General features: G+C 38.1%; 1 protein-coding gene across 1 annotated transcript in view; it reads left to right on the plus strand.

Moving 5' to 3' along the window:
* Positions 1–22,183, plus strand: part of thbs2.L (thrombospondin 2 L homeolog) — a 62,186-nt gene that overhangs the window by 22,728 nt on the left and 17,275 nt on the right. Inside the window, exons 3-13 of the mRNA XM_018263068.2 lie at positions 8,309–8,865; positions 10,903–10,987; positions 13,377–13,570; positions 14,603–14,743; positions 15,557–15,650; positions 16,090–16,260; positions 17,607–17,783; positions 19,635–19,808; positions 20,884–21,011; positions 21,103–21,255; positions 21,766–21,984. Coding sequence (XP_018118557.1) covers positions 8,309–8,865; positions 10,903–10,987; positions 13,377–13,570; positions 14,603–14,743; positions 15,557–15,650; positions 16,090–16,260; positions 17,607–17,783; positions 19,635–19,808; positions 20,884–21,011; positions 21,103–21,255; positions 21,766–21,984 — 2,093 coding nt within the window. The remainder of the gene's footprint in view (positions 1–8,308; positions 8,866–10,902; positions 10,988–13,376; positions 13,571–14,602; positions 14,744–15,556; positions 15,651–16,089; positions 16,261–17,606; positions 17,784–19,634; positions 19,809–20,883; positions 21,012–21,102; positions 21,256–21,765; positions 21,985–22,183) is intronic.

Genomic DNA, 22,183 nt, shown 5'->3' on the forward strand with positions numbered 1-22,183 from the left:
AGCATAGTTACGTCCCTTCGCATAGCGCAACTTCATAGCGCTAGTAGCGCTAGCGTAGGTCCACTTCGCCAGCAAATTTACTCCAGCCCCCGTTAGTAAATCGGCAAAGTAACGAAGTGACGTCACGCTGGCGAATTTTCACTAGCGTTGGCCACTTCGCCCCTTATTTTTAAATTTGCCCCTATAAAAGAAACTGGTATATCTGAAAGAACCAACACCAAAGCACATGAAAATGAATGTGATCTCTGCTGTCCAATGTAGTGAAGAGTACACAGATCTGTGCATATGGGTTAACTGCTCAGTAAGCAAATACTGAGGGCTAGCGCTCCAGGACAAGACACAACAGTCTATCTACTTATCTGAAAAAGGACATTACTTTGAGGACAGCATATATTTTTGACAGAGAAGACAGATGGCGTGAAAGAGGGCTGAAGGTGGCCATTCATTTCAAACTGGAACAACCATACCTAAACAGAGGGTGGGGGCATGGTACTTCTTGTCAGCAATGTACACTGCGGATTTGACATCCTTACTCTGGCAGTTTCACTAAAACTCACATTTCCTTTCATGTAAATTGAAGAATTGGATTTTGGTGGCTGACTAACTTGAACTGAAGAAGGAGCTCCAATAAGTTGTGAAATGTTTTCAAGAATACTCAGAGAGTTCAGTAGCTTTAGACTTATTTCTACTGAATAGGAAAAGTGTCTTCCAGACCACTGTAAACACATTACGACGTTGAATAAACCCTTTCCGTTGTTGCTGACTGCACAGTCAAAACTCTCTCCAGCTGTGCCCACAAGCTACTCTACTGCTTGTTTCTATGGCCTACATGATGTGCCTTACATTGTACATAAGCTGCCTTATTGGAACACAAATTGGTCATCACTTTGCTGTGGAGAGAGTGGGTGGTGTTAATTCTGTATGTTTATGGCTTGGAGGGTTTATATACTCTGCAAGCTATGACTGTCCATGTGACAGAAAATTTTAATATATATTTTGTGGATTTATGTGTACTGTTATCGCACTGAGCCAGTGGGAATTCCAGTGGCTTAATAGAGGGGAAAGGGCCAGCAGTTTGCTTTATGCTTTGAAACTGAAGCTAGAGGATTAGGGGCTCTACCAGGATTAGATTGCAAATGTGTTGAATTTGCCTTAGGGAATCTATTCAAATAAAAATAGATAAGGGTGGACTTCCCCTTTAATATTTAGCCATGTAATTACACTTGTTTTCACGAATATTGTTGCTCAGATTCATGAAACATTTTTCTAGTTCTTAAAATGACTTGTAAAGACGGGAATGTTTTGTTGTGTCAGTTTTATGACTATTATGATTTATGAGAGTGTCCTAAATATATGTAAAGATGAAAAGAAAACCCTTTACAATTCCAGCTGTGATAGAAAGAGTAATGTTAAAGAATCATATGTATCTAAAGTAGGGATGCCCAGATTTTAAGTTTGAGTGGTCTACTTGTAATGAAGTTAGGATATCAGGGTCTTCCACTGTATGTGTTGCACTTCCATGGAAGATGGCACCTCATTATGTAACATAGAAAGAATCGGTTATATAAACTTAATTTAAATTTGGATATCTGGAAGTACCCAGTAGGAAGCTGTAATTGAGCTTTATGTTACAATGAAGCAGTGGCCTAACTACCAGGGGTGTGGGGGTGCAATTGCACCCGGGACTGCACCCACTTGGGGCCTTGGGGCCACTTGGGGTCTGACAGGGCCATGATAATTGTTATTGTCGGTGCAGGGCATGGGGAAATTTCTCAGGGCATGCATCGGGAGCGCACTGACACACAATTCTTTATAAAGGGGGCCAATGTCTGTCAATCGCTAGTTACGCCACTGAATGCAAGGTTCCTATAATCTACAGTTAGAACCCAAATTTACCTTTTGAACAACCCTAATCTAAAGTAATTTTACCACTGCCCTTCTTTCATGCTGCTTATAAACAGCAAATCTTCATTTTAAGAATGAAACATTGTTGAAAAACAAATCTGCTTTTAAAATTAAAGCTGTTAAATTTAAGCTGTAAAAATAGCAGCTAAGTGGGTCAGGCAAATCAGTGATTTTTATTCAAAATACTTCATGTCTTGCATCTTCAACAGATGTTTCTGATACCCAAATGTAGAATCAGATTATAGAGAGGTTTTCTGTTATATTGTTATGTCAGTGTATTAAACCTGCAGTGCATGTAAGAGGTCAGGAAATGATAAGGTATGCTACTCCAATTTTCACAAGTCATCTATTTATTCTGCCCATGGGATTGTCACCATTTAAGCCAATACATGCTGGTCAGTTTTCCCTATCTAAAGCTCAGAGTCAGCTTTAAAACCAGGAGAATAAGCAAAGCCCATCTGTGCTTTATTGTGCTGCAACCTTGAGCAGACATATTGGAGCAGAAACTAAAATTAAGTAGGCCTATACAGCTTGGAGATGGGCTTTAGGGGATGTTTATCGGCTAGTTTAAAATCTTGCTATAAAAGGTGAATGGCAATATTCCACCTAAATACAATGATATTAAATAACATACATTCTTTTTGTTAAAGCTCAAAGCAGTTCCAAACAAAGCTAAAGTTTTAGTGCAGCATTAAACCCAGAGGCCTACCAACCATATGCCAAAATAAAAGGAAGATTATTTCATACTTACCGAGATCTTCCTTTCCTAGACGTACTCCATGTCAGTACGTTACGGGATAGCCCCTCCTCCCTGCTCCAATTAGAAGGAACCTCCCCAAGCCTTTAAAAGGCCAACCACACCCACCTACCGGCGTCTTTGTAACAAGCTCTTAAATTACCGGAAAAGAAAGGGCGGGTGTACTGACATGGAGTACGTCTAGGAAAGGAAGATCTCGGTAAGTATGAAATAATCTTCCTTTTTCCCTAGACGTACTCCATGTCAGTACGTTACGGGACATAGCAAGTTAACGTTATCCCATGGGAGGGAATATGCTTTAAGAAGAAACTGTAATAAGGAAAGGAGTATCTCTGACTAGATAGTCCACCATCATGCAAACTCCTTACCTTAATATAGAGAGTCCAGGTGAAAACCCCAGAATAAGTTCACCAGGCTAAGAATAGAGCTATAGTATAGCATATACTATAGAGAAAGAGAGAGAGAGCGCGAGAGAGAGATGTTAGCCCACTGAGAGTGAGGAACAAGTTAGCTCACTAACCACCACTTCACCCTCCAGAAGAGAGAGAGAGGAAGACAGTCCTGTAAAAGGCGAATTCAGCAAGCTGAAATACTTACTCTCCTACTCACCAAATAGCATTCATCACATGTATGCCTAAATTCAGTGCAAATTGCAAGGTACCTGTAAGAAACACTTGGTAGGAGTAAGAACCCAAAACAGACAATATAGAAATGATCTTCTTAGGATATATCCATAAATGTAGGATATCCAATGAACCCTGAGGTACCCAAGGCCAGTACCATAAATATCTTCATATCAGAATGCATGTTAGTCAGGACTGTTCTAACCGAAAGCAGATCCTAAAGATCGGAGACAAGGGCACCTGAGAAAATAATTGGGATTCGAATTCCTTACCCTGTGTAAGGTCCTGTGATGAGGCAGACTCTATTAACTGTAAAGAGTTGAGCAACTCCAGTACCTAAGAAAGAGCCCCTGTTGGTTGACCCAACCTAGTACTCTGAGAGGTATAACTGAATACCCCTAAGGTTACAGCTCCCAATAACCACAGTGCAACTAAAGGACTAATTCCAAGATTTATGGAGGCAGATTATATGCCCTGGATAAATGTTTCTAGTCACCCACAAACCTGTGTTCTCTCTACCCATAAGGGACCCACTTATATGTGGAATCAACTATACTACATATGTAATCGTTGAGGCTGACCTTGGAACTGGAGGGACGCTATGGATGTTCCAGTAAGTGTCAGAAGGGCCTCTGATCTACTAGAGTCATGCTGGGTCATATGTATCAGGAGTGGCGCAGGAATGTGAATCCGAGAACAAACCAGGATAATAGGAGTGTTGTATCTGGAAGTTACCTGGACATTGAGCTCTGTGCGAATGTTTCAGACACAATTTTCAGCAGGTGTAAATGTAATCCCCCTAGCATAGGGAATAATGTGACAGACATGGTCAAAACAGACAAAAAAAAAAAAAAAATACTTCCAAGCATCCCATTTGAAGCTAGACAAACCTGTATGACAGATACATAAAATATCCTTAATTCATTCTCAATGAAATTAATGACTAGAAGTGGTAAGAGATTACACTCTACTGTAATGACTGCAACCGTCCCACTTAAGGGAAGACTATGATCCTGCTCAGAAGAGCCAAGTACATTTTCGGCCGAAACAATAGGACAAGTAGCAACTGCAGTATGTAACTGTAAGGAGGAAAGATCCAAAACTGCTGGTGTTCCAAGAGGGCACAGCCATAGAGAGGGAAAATAATTAACGCTCCTAGGACGCCTCCATCTGCTGTCCAATCAGTTACCTATCTGGTGTGGAAGAACAGCCAGCCCTGTATTCTAAAAAAAACACTAACTAGGGGATTGAGAAATTGAAGAAAAAAATAAATAAATGGGCCCAAAATAAGTGCCTTCTGGACACAGAGCCTTAAATCACAAATCCGTTTTGATGATAGTATAAGGTAGTATAAGCAGAATATCCCTATCCTGGGCCAGACTTGAACAGAGGTCATCTCTATGGACTAACAAGACACTTTGAGGACTCCTATAGCCTGAAAACCCTTGGTTTGAAATATATACCTTATGCAAATTCCCAGTGGCCTGATATGTATGTGTACCCTGTCTCTATAGACACCCTGTATTGGCAGATAAAATGTCCCATCTATCCTGACATTAAGAATATCAGTAGAAATAGTATAGGAATAACACTGGGTAGTGGCTCCCCTCTCTAATTTGTAGGAGGCACTAAGGAGTCACCCTAGAAAATGGTAGAAATACATCTGGGGATCCTTCAGCCAAGCATAGAGAACTGTATACCTTGTTCTTCCTTAAACCTATGAATATGGAATTTCCACAGGTTGCACCCCTAGAAACTAGCCAGATGTCCTGGCTGCTATAGTGAAATTTATGGATGAAGAGTTCAAGTACTGATTGTTCCAGGAATCTTCAAAAATACTATATGTTGCATAAAAATATAGGTTTATTGAGCCAACGTTTCTGGTTCCAAAAAAGAACCCATCCCAAGGACACAAATCATATATAGATATCTGTGCAAACATATATACACACTCATATACATGCCTTAGTATTAAAATATATGCACCTGCCTATGGCCCTCTTATAGATGCAAACATATATGTTGCTTGGTAGACCAGTTGTATTATGGAGTTTATCCATTAATTGAGCATTTGTTCTGAAGGCAGTAGAATCCCCCTGCAGGATGTGGGCCATGGTGCAAGCATATATTAAAATATGTGATAATAATATGTACCTCGGTCAGAGTCCTAAGCTCCTGGTAGAGCACAGTACCCGACCCCAGAGCTCGAGCTGCGTGGGTAGTAATAAACTGCACAATTGACTGGGCAAAGCAATTATCTGGTCCTCCATTCGTTCAGGCAGTGATCGGTGATACAAGGCTGCTGAATCTGGAAAAATGTACATTCAATGGTCCCAAAAGTAGTACATACCTGTGGTTATTGTTAACCCAGCAATCCTTATGACAGACAGGCTTCAGAACTCCTGTAGTGTTTATCAAGACAAAGTTAAGCTTACCTGCCATCGGGAAAAAATATTGCATAGTGTCTAATTTATTAAGCCATATCTTATCCCAGGAGCAATGCCATGGAATGAAAAGACATTCATATGTAGGTATTCCTATCAGTAGTCATCTGGATTAAACCTGAATGTACCCCAGAAACAATTACAACCCCATGTAATGCATAGTTTAGGTTAGCTGCAGTCAGAGCAAACCTATATCCGACCTTCATAGCCACCCAGTCCAGTGATCTACATCTATTAGAGCTACTGGTTCAAGGTGAGCAATAATTAGAGCATATCATACTGCAGAGAATAGGAGCATACCGATATGATCACAGCAACATGTAATACATAAAATATTAGCTACTGCTTAGGGCAAGCGTAAATCTGGTCCTAGCCGTTCCCAGGCCTGTGCTTTACATACCTTAGGGCTACCTATTCCAGGTGAGCCATAGCCAGGGTATATACTGCAGAAGAAAATATAAGCACAGATTCAATCACAGTAACATGAAATACATAGTTTATATTAGCTGCTGCTTAGGGCAAGCATATCTCAGGGCCTAGCAACTCAAAAGGCCTGTGCTCTACATCCATTAGGGCTACTTGTTCCATGAGAGAAATAGCCAACTCATAAACTGCAGAAAACCTGTAGTACATAGTTAGGTTAGCTGCTGCTTATAGCAAGCATGTATCAGGACCTAGCAGCAAGACAGATCTGTGCTCTACATCTCACAGGGCTACGTGTTCTTTGTGAGCAATAGCCAGAGCATAAGCTGTATAACAAAATAGTAGCACAGCTACAATCACAGCAATATTAAATACATAGTTAGATTAGCTGCTTCGAGCAAGCATGTCTCAGGGCCTAGCTGCCAGCCAGACCTGTGCTCTACATCCTGTAGGGCCACGTTTTACCTGTTAGCAATAGCCAGAGCTTAAGCTGTAGAACAAAATAGGAGCACAGGTACAATCACGGAAACATGAGGTCCATAGTTTAGATTAGCTGCTGCATAGAGCAAGCTTATATCAGGCCCTAGCATTCAGCCAGACCTTTGCTCGACCTCTATTATGGCTACCTGTTCTATGTGAGCAATAGCCAAAACATAGAATGCAGAACAAAAATAGTGCAATACATATTATGGATTATCTGATGTTTATAGCAAGTATATATCAGAGCCTAGCAGCCCCCCCAGCCCAGTGATCCATATTCAATAGGGCTACTGGTGTCCTATTTGTAAATGGCTTGTGCTTTCAGGCAGGAAACAATCATAACCAGGCACAGTGCAGATAAGCATATGAATATATAGCATGCAAGCAGTTAGTTAGACTTTAGTACACTGCAGAACAGCATATGGACACACTCCTTACCTGCTGCTCATTATGCAAGGCTGGAAGCAGACCCTTTAATGTCACAAATTCCAGGACACTCTATTGTTAACGGGAAAACAGGCCTCACAAGTTTACTGACAACAGCAGGACTTACCTGAGGCTGCAGCTTCCTCGCTTGCTGAGTTAGAGAGTGGGCGGGGCCATCTCCACTTGCTTTAGCTGGACCTGATTATCCTCAGCTGGTGTCTGCACTCAGTGGGGGGTTGATTATACTCAGCTGGTGTCTGCATAGGCAGGGAACCCAAAGCAACTGCGTAGGTTATACTGAGGCGAATTGGATAATTAGTGTTGGTGCTTCCTGCACAGGCCCAAGTTTGCTATAATATGAAGCCTATAGCGAAACTTTTTTTTTTTTTTTTTATATTTTTTATTTTTTTATTATTATTTTAACTACCTCCACCTTAGGAAAGTCTGTTGAGGGAGGCAGTTGGCCATGACCTGCCCCCATTAAAACAAAAATAAAACAAAGGTAACAGGGGGCAGTAAGGTTCAGGCCCCTAACTAAATAGCCTAAGTTAACTGCCACCTCCCTCGCCCATTCGTAAAAATGGGGTGTAGGGGCCACATACACCAGTGCCACCTGAGGCCCTCTGGGCAGGTCGGGAGGGCACACGAATGGGGGGACAAGCACCTGCCACCCAATGCTCTTGATAGCAATACAGGAAGGCAACTGAAATACAGGCAGACAAGGAGTAGCAAACATTGCACCTCAGTGCCTTACCTGATTCAAAAGCTGAAGTTCAGAAGACTCCAGGTCTGAGGTAGTGTGCTGGGGGGAAAAAAGGTCCCATGGACCAAAACCCCTGTCCCTAGGACGCCTTCCGGGCAGGCCTAATGCTTTCCTAGGCGTAAAAGAGAAAAACAAAAATTTGCTTCTAATGATTGAGGCCTTTGTTCAGAGAACAAAGCCAAGAGCATAAGAGAAGGAAAAAAAAGACGCCGGTAGGTGGGTGTGGTTGGCCTTTTAAAGGCTTGGGGAGGTTCCTTCTAATTGGAGCAGGGAGGAGGGGCTATCCCGTAACGTACTGACATGGAGTACGTCTAGGGAAATAAATTTCTCTACATTGTACTACAATGAATCATGGTGATTATATAGGGATATTATTTGCCATTCTTTTGGTCTTGGTCTAGTACCCCATGGGAGATATTTGGCTATTTAACTGTTATTTAAGTCAATGGAAATATCACAAAACTTTTCCAATGTTGTGTGTTTTCAGATGAAGAGAAAGAAGATGAAACAAATTTTGATCTATTTGAAATCAGTAACATAAATAAAAGGACAATTGGAGCTAAAATATTTCGTGGACATGAATCCAGCTCTCCAGCATTTCGATTCCTTCGTTTTGATCACATCCCTCCTGTTAATAGTGAGAAGGTGAAGCAGATAACCGAGCTGATGCAACAAAATGAAGGCTTTATTCTTACAGCCACAATGAGACAAGACAAGCACAACAGGGGGACTTTAATTGCAATTGAAGGTCCTGGTATCTCCAATAGACTCTTTGAGCTAGTTTCAAATGGACGAGCCAATACATTGGATCTAATTTATTGGGTTGATGGATCTCAGAATGTTATATCCTTAGAGGATGTTGACCTGGCAGACTCTCAATGGAAAAATATTACAGTTCAGTTGTTGGGTGAAAACTTTAACCTTTATATTGGCTGTGATCTGATAGACAGCTTCCAGTTAGAGGAAACATTTTATGAGCATCTAAAGGCCGATAACGTCAAGATGTTTTTAGCTAAGGGTTCAATACGTGGAAACCACTTTCGGGTAAGTACAATAGTATCATCATTGTTAAAAATATATTGGCTACCTTGTACTGCAGATTATAAGGATTCCACTGCCTTTATAAATGTTATGGAAAATTGATCTGGCATGAAATATTCAGCATTTTCCCTTTGCTGGTAATTAGGACAAAGTAAAGACTTTGTGGCCTTCAATGCAATGCAATGCAAAGGACACAATGCAAATACAAATTAAAAGGGTGGTTTTGCTTTTCAAAAACTTTTTTCATACGGCCCTGACATTTTGGACAATATGGTTATCAAAAATCACCCCTCTTCAAGCTTTTTTTCTTTTAAAAATCAGCACACTGAATCCATGTCTCACTAGAAGAGAAAGTTGTTGACCTTCTGCTTCATTAACTTTATGCAGAGGTCAGCAAATTTTCATCTAGTAAGAGCCAGGACAATGCAAGCTTCTACAATACATGCCCTGTCTCTTCCTTGGTCATTTGCATGATATTAATGTTATGCTAATGCTATGTTAATGAGTAGGAAGACACTGTGCATGCACAGCAGTGAGAGCTCACAATGCTCTGACTCTTTCAGGTCTTACCTTGACCATGGATCAGATAAGTGCTTTCTTTTAAAGACGATGTATTGCATATCTCAAAATCCCCTTAATGTTGTGGTCAATAATGAACACTATATGGTGGTGGTTAGAATCTGCTAAACATGACCATTTACATTAAAATGTCCTCTTTATTGGAGATCCTCATAGATCATGTCCCTGCCAGTAGCATGGCAGGAGGCAGTAGTTCCCTGGCAGGCTAGTCAAATTACTGTCTGGCTAGCATCCTACAGTGCTCAACCAGGGCTAACCAGTCAGCAGAAAGTGGAATAGATGAGTGGTACAAGTAGGATTTTTTGGGAAATGTCCAATAAAGCAGTACAAAACTTTCTAAGCATGTTCCATCTATATTTTGAGGAGTTTAATACAACTGAACATTCTTGATTTTGACACAATATGTCTCCTTTAATTGAAAAAATAAATCTTAAAACATAGTGCTTTTTGGTTTCAGCACTGGGGCGAATTAGTCCTTTGAAGGAGAACTAAACTGAAAATGAATATGGCTAAAAATCCAATATGTTATATAGTGACCTTATTGCATCAACCTTAAGTTTTAGCTTCTCAATAGCAGCAATGATCCAGAATTTCAAACCTGTCACAGGGGGTCACCATCTTGGAAAGTTTCTGCGACACTCACATGCTCATTGGGCTCTGAGCATCTGTTGAGAAGCTAAGCTTAGGGGTTTCGCAAATTATCAAATAGAAAATGAGGTTGGCCTGTAATATTAGCTGATTCTACAGGGCTGATTATTAAATTCTGACTGGTTACTACTGGTTTCTGCCATGTAGTAATTATCTGTATTTTAATAACTTATTATTCTATGTGTACTGTATATTGTGATTGGGTCCCTAAGCTCAGTAAGTGACAGCAGCACAGAGCATGTGCAGTGAATCAGCAGAAAAGAAGATGGGGAGCTACTGGGGCACCTTTGGAGACACAGATCTTCCCTGCTAAAGGGCTGTGGTTGCCCTGCGCTGGTACAGAAGCCCAAAACATAATGTGCAACATTTCTAGCCTACTTCTTTAATTAAGCTTTAGTTCTCCTTTAATATTCAAAAAACTTAACAGATAGGTATGTGCTATCAAATGTCCTTTTTAAAGGCCTTGCGATTCATATGGTTATATGAAGCAAACTCTTCAAACCAAATAAAAACCTATAAAAGTTGCTTTGACATCTTGTTCAGTACTGAGCTAAATGGCCAAATACTAGACTGATGAAGTATCTAGTAACAATGAAGTAACAATTACCAACATAAAATTTTTAAAAAAGTCTATAACAGAAACCTAGAAACAAATACATATCTAGCGTATTTGTAGTTCACACCATCAGAACCTTATTTCCTCAAGTCTAGCTTTTCATGGGTTCTATAATTTGTACTTTTTTGTGCAACCTGACAGATGTCAGAAGTGGGGAATGTTAGTAATAGGTTGCCATTCTTGATTACCTTTTGCAGGGACTGCTTCAAGATGTACGTCTAATTTTTGACATATCAATTGAAGATGTTTTGAGAAAGAAAGGCTGTCAGCTAAGCCACACAGGTACAGAAATGATATGCATGTGCATAGTTGTTTCCTTCATTGTCCCAAACAATGGGACATTTATTAGGCCTCACTGAAAACACAATTAGTTCTTATATTACTTCTTAGCCTGGGGGACAAGGATCCTTACCATAGAGAGAGGATCATGCATTTATCCTCCCTGACTATGCAAACTCTGGCTGCTGAGGGTGAAAGGTAAAAATAAATACATTGCTCTTAGTCCAGTCTATTGGCCCCTCCATGTAATGGGGGGGGGGTCCCAATAAATATGCACTTTGGTTCCCATCCCATAAGTGCACTTATATTTTACTTGCTTAAATTTAAAGTGGTAAATGGAAAATATTTTTTCACATTTAGGGCCAGATTCAATTCAATGAGAAAAGGTTATCTCACAGTTTATCACGTGCAAACTCATGAACGAGATTTAATTCCAGGAGGAAAAAACTTTTTTCCAACTGCAGTTCCAGTTTTTTCCCATAGACTTCAATAGGGTTTTCAAGTGATAAACTGTGAGATACGTTTTTCTGAATTGAATTGCATCTCAAATTAAATCTTGTCCATGAGTTTTCACACGATAAACCTTTTTTTTTTTTTACTGAATTGAAGCTGGCCCAATGTACTGGACATTGAATTGGTCAGTGGAGATATTTCTTTAGTCAAAATGTCTATATTAAACTGCTTCAAAATTATTTCCTGCTAGCCTGGATCATCTTCCTGTTGTATACATACAAAATTACAAGTATACAAACAGCACAAACATTTGCTTGTATATTTCTGTTTGAGAGTGTGAATGCTCTCTATTGATATCTACTGTATATTCTTATGTGAATTTGTTTCTACAGAACAGATGGTTATTATATTATAGAGACTCAATCTTCTTTTGTAGTAATGCAACTCACAATGAAGTTTGCAGGAAGGGAATTTAGCATATTATAGGCCCATGAATAAACTAGCTGGCTACAGAAATTGTCATAAGAGAGGACTGCCCATTGTGAAGACTTTTTTTATTTTCTTTGGCTCAAATTCCAAGTGCTTGCCAAGTACATGACATGCCTACTCTCAGCAAGGGTCGTAGTGGATTTAATGGGAGTTTAAATGTTTTAGCTGCATTCCCTTAAGAGACATTGGATTTTCACAGGGGCTTGTCAGAAGGTCAAAGAGCACTCCCTGTGCATAGCTTTCATTGTCAACAATGTGTAAAAATGTTAATTGCAAGATTGCAGCTGTTTTTATTTAATTAAATCATCAGCATTTTAACAGGATAAAAGTATAAACATATATACCTTATTCAAACACAGATCCAACAGTTCATACATATCAGTGTGGAGCAACCTGATATACCTGATGGATAATTTTTTGTTATTTGCAACTCTAACATGAGCTATTTATCTCAGAATTAAAATGCTACATCTCTCTCTCTCTCTCTCTCTCTCTCTCTCTCTCTCTCTCTCTCTCTCTCTCCCTCTCTCTCTCTCTCTCTCTCTCTCTCTATATATATATATATATATATAGCAGTCCATGAAAGCACTCACAGCAATCGCCATCAATTATGTATCAAAAACTCATTATTTGGTGCATGGTGTATCAACGCGTTTCGGCTCACATGGAGCCGTTGTCAGGATCCATGTGAGCCGAAACGCGTTGATACACCATGCACCAATAAATGAGTTTTTGATACATGATGGTGATTGCTGTGAGTGCTTTCATGGACTGCTACATTTAATTTTGGTTAGCACCCGGCATAAGACTCTACGAGTGGTGAGTGCCGATAACCTCTGTATATATATATATATATATATATATATATATATATATATATATATATATATATATATATATATATATATATATATATATATATATATATACTGTAAGGGGCTGATTCACTAAATTCGAGTGATGGATTCGAAGTAAAAAAACGTCAAATTTCGAAGGTTTTTTTGGGCTACTTCGACCATCGAATGAGCTACTTTGACCTTCGACTACGACTACGACTTCGAATCGAAGGATTCGAACTAAAAATCGTTCGACTATTCGACCATTCGATAGTCGAAGTACTGTCTCTTTAAAAAAAACTTCGACCCCCTAGTTCGGCAGATAAAAGCTACCGAAGTCAATGTTAGCCTATGGGTAAGGTCCCCATACCCTTCGATCGAATTTTCTGCGCTAAATCCTTTGACTTCGATATTCGAAGTCGAAGGATTTAAATTCCTAGTCGAATATCGAGAGTTAATTAACCCTCGATATTCGACCCATAGTGAATCAGCCCCTTAGTATGTATGTATGTATGCATTTTCCTTCGTTTGATGAACTAATTACAAGATAGCATTGTAACAAACTTCATTATATATAGATAGGCCAAATAATTCTGCAATAAATCACTTCATAGGTGAAGTCAATACCATCAGTGAAAAAACAGAAATTCTTCACCTCTCTCCTATGACCACTGAATATGTTGGCCAGAAGATAGAAAAGCAGATTGATTTTTGTGACCACTCTTGTGATGAATTGGGAAGTATGTTCACTGAGCTGACCAGGCTACGCATTCTTGTAAACAACCTTCTAGATAACCTTCAGAAAGTGGTATGTAAAATAAAATGATACAATCCCAGTCTATTAAATAAAGTACATCAGTCTGCAGTGAATGTGCCCCAGATGTAATGTTTCTAGGAATTCATGATCAATTTGCTTGGCATTCAGCCATTTTGTAAATATAGACATATGTGTCCCTTCTCAGTGGTATCTAGAGATTTGATTCATATGGCTGAAATACAGGATTTATTGCATAAATATGCTTTAGTAATACATTTTAAGCACAATGCATTATTTGCATTTGGTAATGTGTACAAATACGTAACATATACTACATTCAACATTGAGTTGCTAAGGTGACAGAATAGTCTTTTGATATTGTAAACTGTCAGTGGATCTCAGTAGTATGTCTAAATGTAGTAAATACAAAGTATAATAATATTTGAATAGGAGAACGTATTCAAGATGAGTCCTCTTTATTATATTTTAGGTTGATACAGGAAAAAAACACCCGGGGGCAGATTTATCAAGGAAGTAAATTCGAGGGAATTTTCGAAGTAAAAAAATTCTAAATTCGAAGTAATTTTTTGGATACTTCGACCATCAAATAGGTTACTACGAATTCGACTTCGATGGATTTCATTGTTCGATTTTACTTCGACCGCAAAACGGTCAGCTTCGGTGAAGAAACTTCAACTTCGATATTCGAAGTAGGAGTAAAGCAATTCGATGGTCGAATTTTGAAGTATTTATCACTTCGAAATTCGACCCTTGATAAATCTGCCCCCTATGTGGCCCTCAGAAAACTTACTTCCAGACTTAAAGCATGTCAGTTGTGCCCTTACCTGGATCTGTATTGTTGTAATTGAATTAATAACAGTAACCTCTGATTTTCCTACTTGAGCAACTTATATTACAAGGATCTGAGGGACCTTTATATAGAGAGGCCCAGGGCCAGGGTATATCCATCTTGAGAACACAATCCATTAGGATAAGCAGTACATTTCCATGTTATCATCATGTAGTAATATTCAAAAACTGTATATAATGGTGCACAAAATAGCATTTAATCATGTATTGCAGTCTGAAGAAAACCAAGTATTGTGGGAACTTATTGGGCCCAATAAAACTCTCAAAAACCAGTCAATGTGCTGGCAAGATGGACGTGTGTTTGCAGATAATGAAGACTGGATTGTGGACAGCTGCACAAAATGTACTTGTCAGGTAAGAGTTTTACATTTGACAGCTTAATGTCACGGAAATGACCATATACAGAGGTATACAGAACTTTTTTAGGAAAAGAGTGACAAAATGTTGCTGTAAAATGCAGTATCCCACAGATAATTGGAAAATGCTAAACCCATGCTGCAGTCAATCAGCCACTGTGCAGGCAATAGCTTTAATGCTCCAGACAAATGTTACATGAAGTAACTGCCTTAAGCAGGCAGTAAGTAGAGGGCAGTCTTTGCATGTTGCGGCTATTGGAACTGAGATGTTATAGAAGGTTGAATCATATGCAGTTGATGGGCATGTAAGCGTCATGTCTCATTTGCATGCAATTTACAACTTGAAGCAAACTTTTGCTTGCCGCAGTCAGATTCAGTTTATCTGGAATTTTAGAAATTAATATTTCCTTGTATGTTAAAAACAGACCAAAATATATATTTTTGTCTATTCCCAAACACTACAGTAACGAGCAGAGTTATCATGGGTCGAATTGAAAATTCAAATTTTTAAATTCGAATTTCAAGTTTATTCTATTCTATTTATTGGAATAGTCCAAAAATCTGAAAATTTTCGAATTTTATTCCGCAGCTCGATCCTATTCACCCGTTTTTTTAAAAAATTGATTTTTTTTTTAAATAAATTTCGATTGGTAGTTTTTTTTTTCAAATTTCGAGTTTATGTGAGTTGATGGGAATTTTTTTAGAAACTCCCATAAACTTGAAATTCAACCCTTGATAAATCTGCCACTAAATGTAGGAATAACCAGTCATGTATTTATCAAAATATCAATGGTTTTTTGCTTCTTTGCAGAATTCAAAAACAGTTTGTCATCAGATTACTTGCCCTCCAGTGCACTGTGCCAGCCCATCCTTCATTGACGGCGAGTGTTGCCCTATGTGCTTCCGTAAGTACATCTTATGTGAAATAAATCATACTGTTGTCACAAGGTTGATTAGAAGTAAAAACAGATCTAATTTAAAATATGTATCTTGTCCTTATATTATACAGTTCCCCAGTGTTTCCCTGGATGTGACTTTCCAATTATTCATTCTGTCACCTCCAAGCTTTTTCAGTTTTCCTTCCCAATTTGAATATATGTTGGTCATGTCACACATTTTCTTACTCTGTAGAGAGTCTAAGATACTCCTTATAGGCCTACTTTATTAAGAAATCAATTCCTGCTTTCTAGACTTAGTATGAAAATCACCCTGTAATATTGGGGTCTTGGTAGATGAAGTAATATTACAGAGGAAAAGGAGTTTTACTAAATATTGATTGTGAAATCTTTGGTCATTTTCTGTTATCACAAAGTTTGGTAACAATGGATTTCTTATAAACTAAAGCAATGGATAGTGAAGCTGGCTGGTCTCCATGGTCTGAGTGGACAGAGTGCTCTGTGACTTGTGGCTCTGGAACACAGCAGCGAGGAAGATCATGTGATGCCACCAGTAGCAGTTGTGAAGGTTCATCTATCCAAACTAGGACATGTCATCCTGGGAAGTGTGACAACCGCAGTAAGTATATTATTTGAAGATGAAGAGACACCTAATTGTGCATGGAAATATCAGAGATGTAATGAAACGCAATAGCGTTGTTCCAATTGTTGGCATCACAAGATAAACCAGTGGTACAGTTGACTCAAATGTATTTTTCAAGGGGCAAACTTGAAACATACTGTACATATTTAAACAAGACTCATTGCTAGATCTTATTTCGGTATAAAGGCTCTAACTACATAAAATTTACAGGGGAAGTTTACCTTTGGAAAAGTGTCCAAAAGTGAATAGCCCATGCCATTACAAAAAGTTTTCCAATTGATCCTGGTTTTTCAAGATATCTACCTCAGCAGCTGCTTTTTGCTAATCCTTAAAGAATTCCAGATTCAGAAGCTGTTACTGAGATTTTACAGAACAGAAGTTGTTTTGGTCTTTTCTTACCACAATGTTAATGTATGTTAATCTTTGTTTAATTAATACGTATCTTGACTTAACACATGTTTTGAATTCCAACATGATCATTATGTCAAGTCAAGCTTGGCCTGCATTCAGATCATGTCGTTAGCAAACATATTTACTTCCCAGAATTTTGCTTTAAGGTTCCTGTGCAATACAGGGAAACTTACACCGTTAACATAATAATGGTCACAGGGCCAGAACTGTATAAAGTAAACATGTTGGTTCTAGGCACTTTTCCTGGCTCTGCTACTCTTTTTCTCCTGGGTTGGAGAAATTGGTCTTTATTGCGTGCCTCAAATGTCTCGTAGGGATCCTTTTTAAAAGAATGACCTCAGAGCTGTACTTTGACTTGTTCTTCAGTTCCCCCCTACAATGTTTTCTTCCTCCCTTAGTGTGTTTGAGAATGAATACACATATTCAAATCAAGGCATGAAAGCCAAGCTGAGGGCATTAACCATTTATATGGTGATTTCTGCATGTACAGTATGCTGAGATAATCGAGATATTGTTTTTGTTACACCCCGAAAGGTGTAAAAGATATATGTGGGAAGTTTCTATCTAATTCAATGCTATTATATGGATTTTTTCTACCAACCACAAACCGACCAATCAATCCCATTTAAGTATATAGTGCTTTATTCTCATTTGTTAAAAACATGTGCTTGTTGATAAAACAGCTATACATCCAAGAGTGTAGAGAGTAGAGTTTAAAGTTGGTTTATAACCACAGCTCAAAACATGTCTTGACCTTTACAAATGTTTTTGAAATAATTTTTAAAATTAACAAGATATCGAAAAATAACTTCTACCTATTCTATTTTGAGAGTAGCTGGCTATGTTTGTTTTATACATGGATTAAATTTAATGATAAATAATTTCTATTTTGATTCTCTGCTTTCAAAAAGTACGTCAGGATGGTGGCTGGAGTCATTGGTCACCTTGGTCAGCATGTTCTGTCACCTGTGGAATTGGCAATATCACACGTATTCGACTGTGTAACTCCCCTAAACCACAGCTAGGTGGGAAAAACTGTACAGGAGCTGGGCGTGAAACCAAGCAATGTGAAGGAATCCCATGTCCAAGTAAGTTCCTCCTTGTAAAAACATTATACATACTGATGGCTACTGATCCTGCATTGTGGCGACTCTGGTTTATGTAGCCATTCATTTCTTGATAAGTTAACAGGCATGATGGTATCTTGTCACTTGCTGTTTATAGATCCCCATATGTAGTACAAAAGGAGCATACTTAATTTGATTCTGGACACACTCACATTCTTACCTGCTTAAAGGAGAAGGAAAGCTACCAAAGCAGTTTATTGCAAAGAGATTAGCCACAATAGTGCTAGATATAACTATGCTTTACCATACCTGAGCAAACAGCTCTAGAAAGTTTTTCTGTTTGTTTAGGATAGCAGCTGCCATATTAGTTTGGTGTGACATCACTTCCTACACAGGATAAGAAGTCAGCACTCACCAAAGGGATACAACTTTAATCAGGTGCACGTCTCAGGCAGCCACTTCCTGCCGAAGTTTACACACTTTTTCCAATTAGACAGCACCAAACTTTTTTTTCTTAAAAAGACTTTATTCCAAGCACTTTTTCTCAGACAGAAATAAAGCACAGCAACGTTTCAGGCTTACACTTTCCTTGAGGAAAGGCTAGTGTAAGCCTGAAACGTTGCTGTGCTGTATTTCTGTCTGAGAAAAAGTCCTTGGAATAAAGACTTTTTAAGAAAAATTACCTTGTTTATAGCTATGTTGCTGTGCTGTATCTCTCTTAAAATCCCATAGGAATGAATAGAGAGTGCCAGATTTTATATGGTGAGCTATAATTTTACAGATAATTCTGCCACTCTGTTTAGGGCACCAATACAAATGTGCTCTATTTAGTACTCTATATCCTGCTATACATCTTGGCAGACAATTATGATCCATTGCTAGGAATGAATAATACATTGTAGCTAAAAAAAATCACTGTGTTATCGGTATTGGATAAACACTTCTGCTGGGAGTTTGTGATGGATGAGAAAGGAATTCAGAGGCAAGTTAAAAAAAACAGTCAATACTGCATGATATCCATGCAGAATTCTAATTTTTAGATCTCTGAATCTCTGTGGTCCAACATTGGTTGGAAATCACTTAAGATGCTTGGCAGCCCAGTAAGTGCTGACAGCCTGCAGCTAGAACAGTGAGTGTAGCCAAATATACTTACCATTGAACTGTGCATGCAGGATTTCCTCAACACTACTCCCTTCTTACTGCAGAAATGCTAAACTACCTATCTTCATTGCAGGTTGTAGCCCAGGTTTGTAAATTGCACAACATGAGCGGTTTATTACAAAACGGTATTCAGATTGGAGCAGCACCATCAATTCTCTTTAAATTAAGTGAATTCACTTTTATGTACAAGTGGCTAGTAGCCATTGAAGAACCTGCACTGCTGTATAGTCCTCACTTATTGTTGTGCTGGCTACTTGCTACCTATAGTTTAATATAAAAAAAAATCCCAATCATACCACTTTATATTTACCTTTTTTTTTTTTAAAGTAGGTGTTATTTTTATAGTTACTGTTGCTAATTACTATATGGATTACCAGTTAAGGAGAGATATAGGGGGTTATTTATTAAAGTCTGAGTGCCAAAAACTTTGTTCTTCTTTAATATAAAATCATTCACGTAAAATTTTTCATGACTTTTTTGTTAGTGACAAAATGACAGTATTTAGTGCAGTTGAAGATAATAATTATTTGTAATTGTCACATTTTACTATAAAGTAAAATTGTGTTCTTAGAGGCAATAATTCAGAGTTAAGCAATATTATTTATGTACCTCTTGATACTTTTTTTTATAGTATTTGTCAAAAAAAATATGTTCAGCATATGTTCAGTAAATTCAAGTTATGAACATTTTGTTGTTGTTCTTTATTTCTAGTAAATGGGAAATGGGGACCCTGGTCACCTTGGTCCAGCTGTACTGTCACATGTGGTGGAGGTCTGCGAGAGAGATCTCGTCTCTGTAATAACCCCAAGCCACAGTATGGAGGAAAGAAGTGTGGTGGTGAACCTAAAGAAAAGGAAATGTGCAATAAGCAGGACTGTCCTATTGGTAAGTAACATGATCCAGAAGGCAAATTATGTCGGCTTTTGTCACAGTTATGTTGCCGGAATAAATGGCAACTATGCCTTATTTCTGTGATTTTCTACATTGATTGTCTTGTGGAAATAGGAATCAATTTTACATATTTTACATTGTCTTTTTGCCCTAACTTGTGTGGGTCTTTCTAACTCAGCTGCAGTTTCATTTTTTTTTAAGAAGCGATTGTCTATCCATCTGGCACTAGGGTTTTGCATCATCCCCAAAGGCTTTCTGTTGTGTTATATAATAGAGAGATACCCTAAATCTATGACTCCATTAGTATTCAACTGTAGTAAGTACAATTCTGTAGGGAAATCTAAGCATATAGTGATATTTTAATATACTAATTAGTATACTATTGGTCTTAAAAATGCATTTCCATACACACTTAAATATTTAATAGAATATTAAACTTCCCTGATGAAAGCTTTTCCTTTTTAATGGTCAGCAGTTCAAGAAAATGTGCTTGTGTGTTAGATAATGATGTTCTGTATTGTAGTTTAATCTGATTTTGAAACATATTAAAAAATTAACACTTAAAAGTATAAGTGAGATACATGGCATACCACACGTCATACCACCATTGCTAAATTATTTGGATTTTCAGTGGCAATCCTCTCTTTATGTAATGTAAATATTTATAAGAAAACAACATCTTTTTAGAAAGGCCTGTTTAATTAAACAGCCATGTACATTTTTCAGAATGAAAGGAACTACCCTGGTTATATTAATATACATAGAGTTACCCTTGTTTTGTAAATAATTAACAATATTTACCTGACAAATATTTCAGAGGAAAATGATTGTGGCGACATGGAATTGTTGTGCTCCAACAAGTCATTTAATTGGTCTTTACATATCGTAGACTTGGGCAAAGGAAAAATAACTCTGCTTCCAGGAATGCGATTGTTTGTGTGATGCAAATATTATTTGATTGCAAATACATAATAAGGAATATTAAGTTGAGGCGACATGGCCATTGTTGACTAGTTTGTACACTAGCCCCATTTATTGTGTCTCATGCTACAACATATCTATTTTTCAGATGGATGTTTGTCTAACCCCTGCTTTCCTGGAGCAGAATGCAATAGCTATCCTGATGGATCCTGGTCATGTGGAGCATGTCCGGTTGGTTTTGTCGGCAATGGGACCTTCTGTGAAGATCTTGATGAGGTGGAGCATGAAAGGAGATCATATATCTCTTTGTCTTATCAGAATTAATTTGTGTAACTTTTGTTGCTATAAATTGCATTTTCTCCTTTAGTGTGCCCTGGTATCAGATGCTTGCTTCCAATTGGGTGGACTTCATCGCTGTGTGAATACAGATCCAGGCTATCATTGCTTGCCATGCCCACCTCGTTACAAAGGTACCCAGCCTTTTGGTGTAGGCATTGAAGTAGCAAAGAAGGACAAACAAGTGAGTATCGTTTTATCTCAGTAAGAGTTACCTTTAGTAAAAGACATACTTGTAAGCTTTTCCATACAGGATATTCCCACAAGGCTGACAAGGAATCCGCTTTCTGTTTTTCTTTTGCTAACCTATAAGACCAGAAAAACAGTCAGAAGCAAGTACTCTCCTAAAGCTTCAGTCAACAGAGGCAGGGATAGCTGTCATCCAGTCATTAATCTTTATATTGTGTTGTGGTCAAATTGCTTAAACACATAAATGAAAGACAGCTGGCAAAACTAAATCAGATTCCACTTCTGCAAGTGTCACATCTGAAGTGAAATGAAATAAATAATTCCCTGTGGAAGAGATGGGGAATCAGTTTTAGTTAGTTTATTTTTCCTTAGTGTTTGAGCCAAAAATTTGATTCTACAGAATTCAGAATGGATTGCATGTAAAGATTTTTTTCAATCATCTCATGAATTTTATAGGATATCAAACCAGTTTGTCAAATGTAATTAACATTTTTTCTTTTTCTAGGAATGTGAACCTATAAATCCATGCAAGGATAAAAGTCACAACTGCCACAAATATGCAGAATGTATATACATTGGCCACTTTAGTGACCCTTCCTACAAATGTGAATGCCGAACAGGATATGCGGGCGATGGTATTATCTGCGGTGAAGACTCAGATTTAGACGGATGGCCCAATAATAACTTGATCTGTGCTGCCAATGCCACTTACCATTGTATTAAAGTAAGAGTAATAGTTAATGATGACATTTATGAAATGTAAAGAATTTGTTCTGCTAGTCAATAGGTAGAGTTTATGAAATACTAACAATGATATTTAAATATTAATCTTATTAAAAATATTTGAAACATTTGTGATATGTGCTTGATGATTGCATGAGTAGTGCAAAATACACCAGGATGGATACCTCCTCCAACACCTC

Source organism: Xenopus laevis, chromosome 5L (genome assembly GCF_017654675.1).
Source record: "Xenopus laevis strain J_2021 chromosome 5L, Xenopus_laevis_v10.1, whole genome shotgun sequence".
NCBI classification, from domain to species: domain Eukaryota; kingdom Metazoa; phylum Chordata; class Amphibia; order Anura; family Pipidae; genus Xenopus; species Xenopus laevis.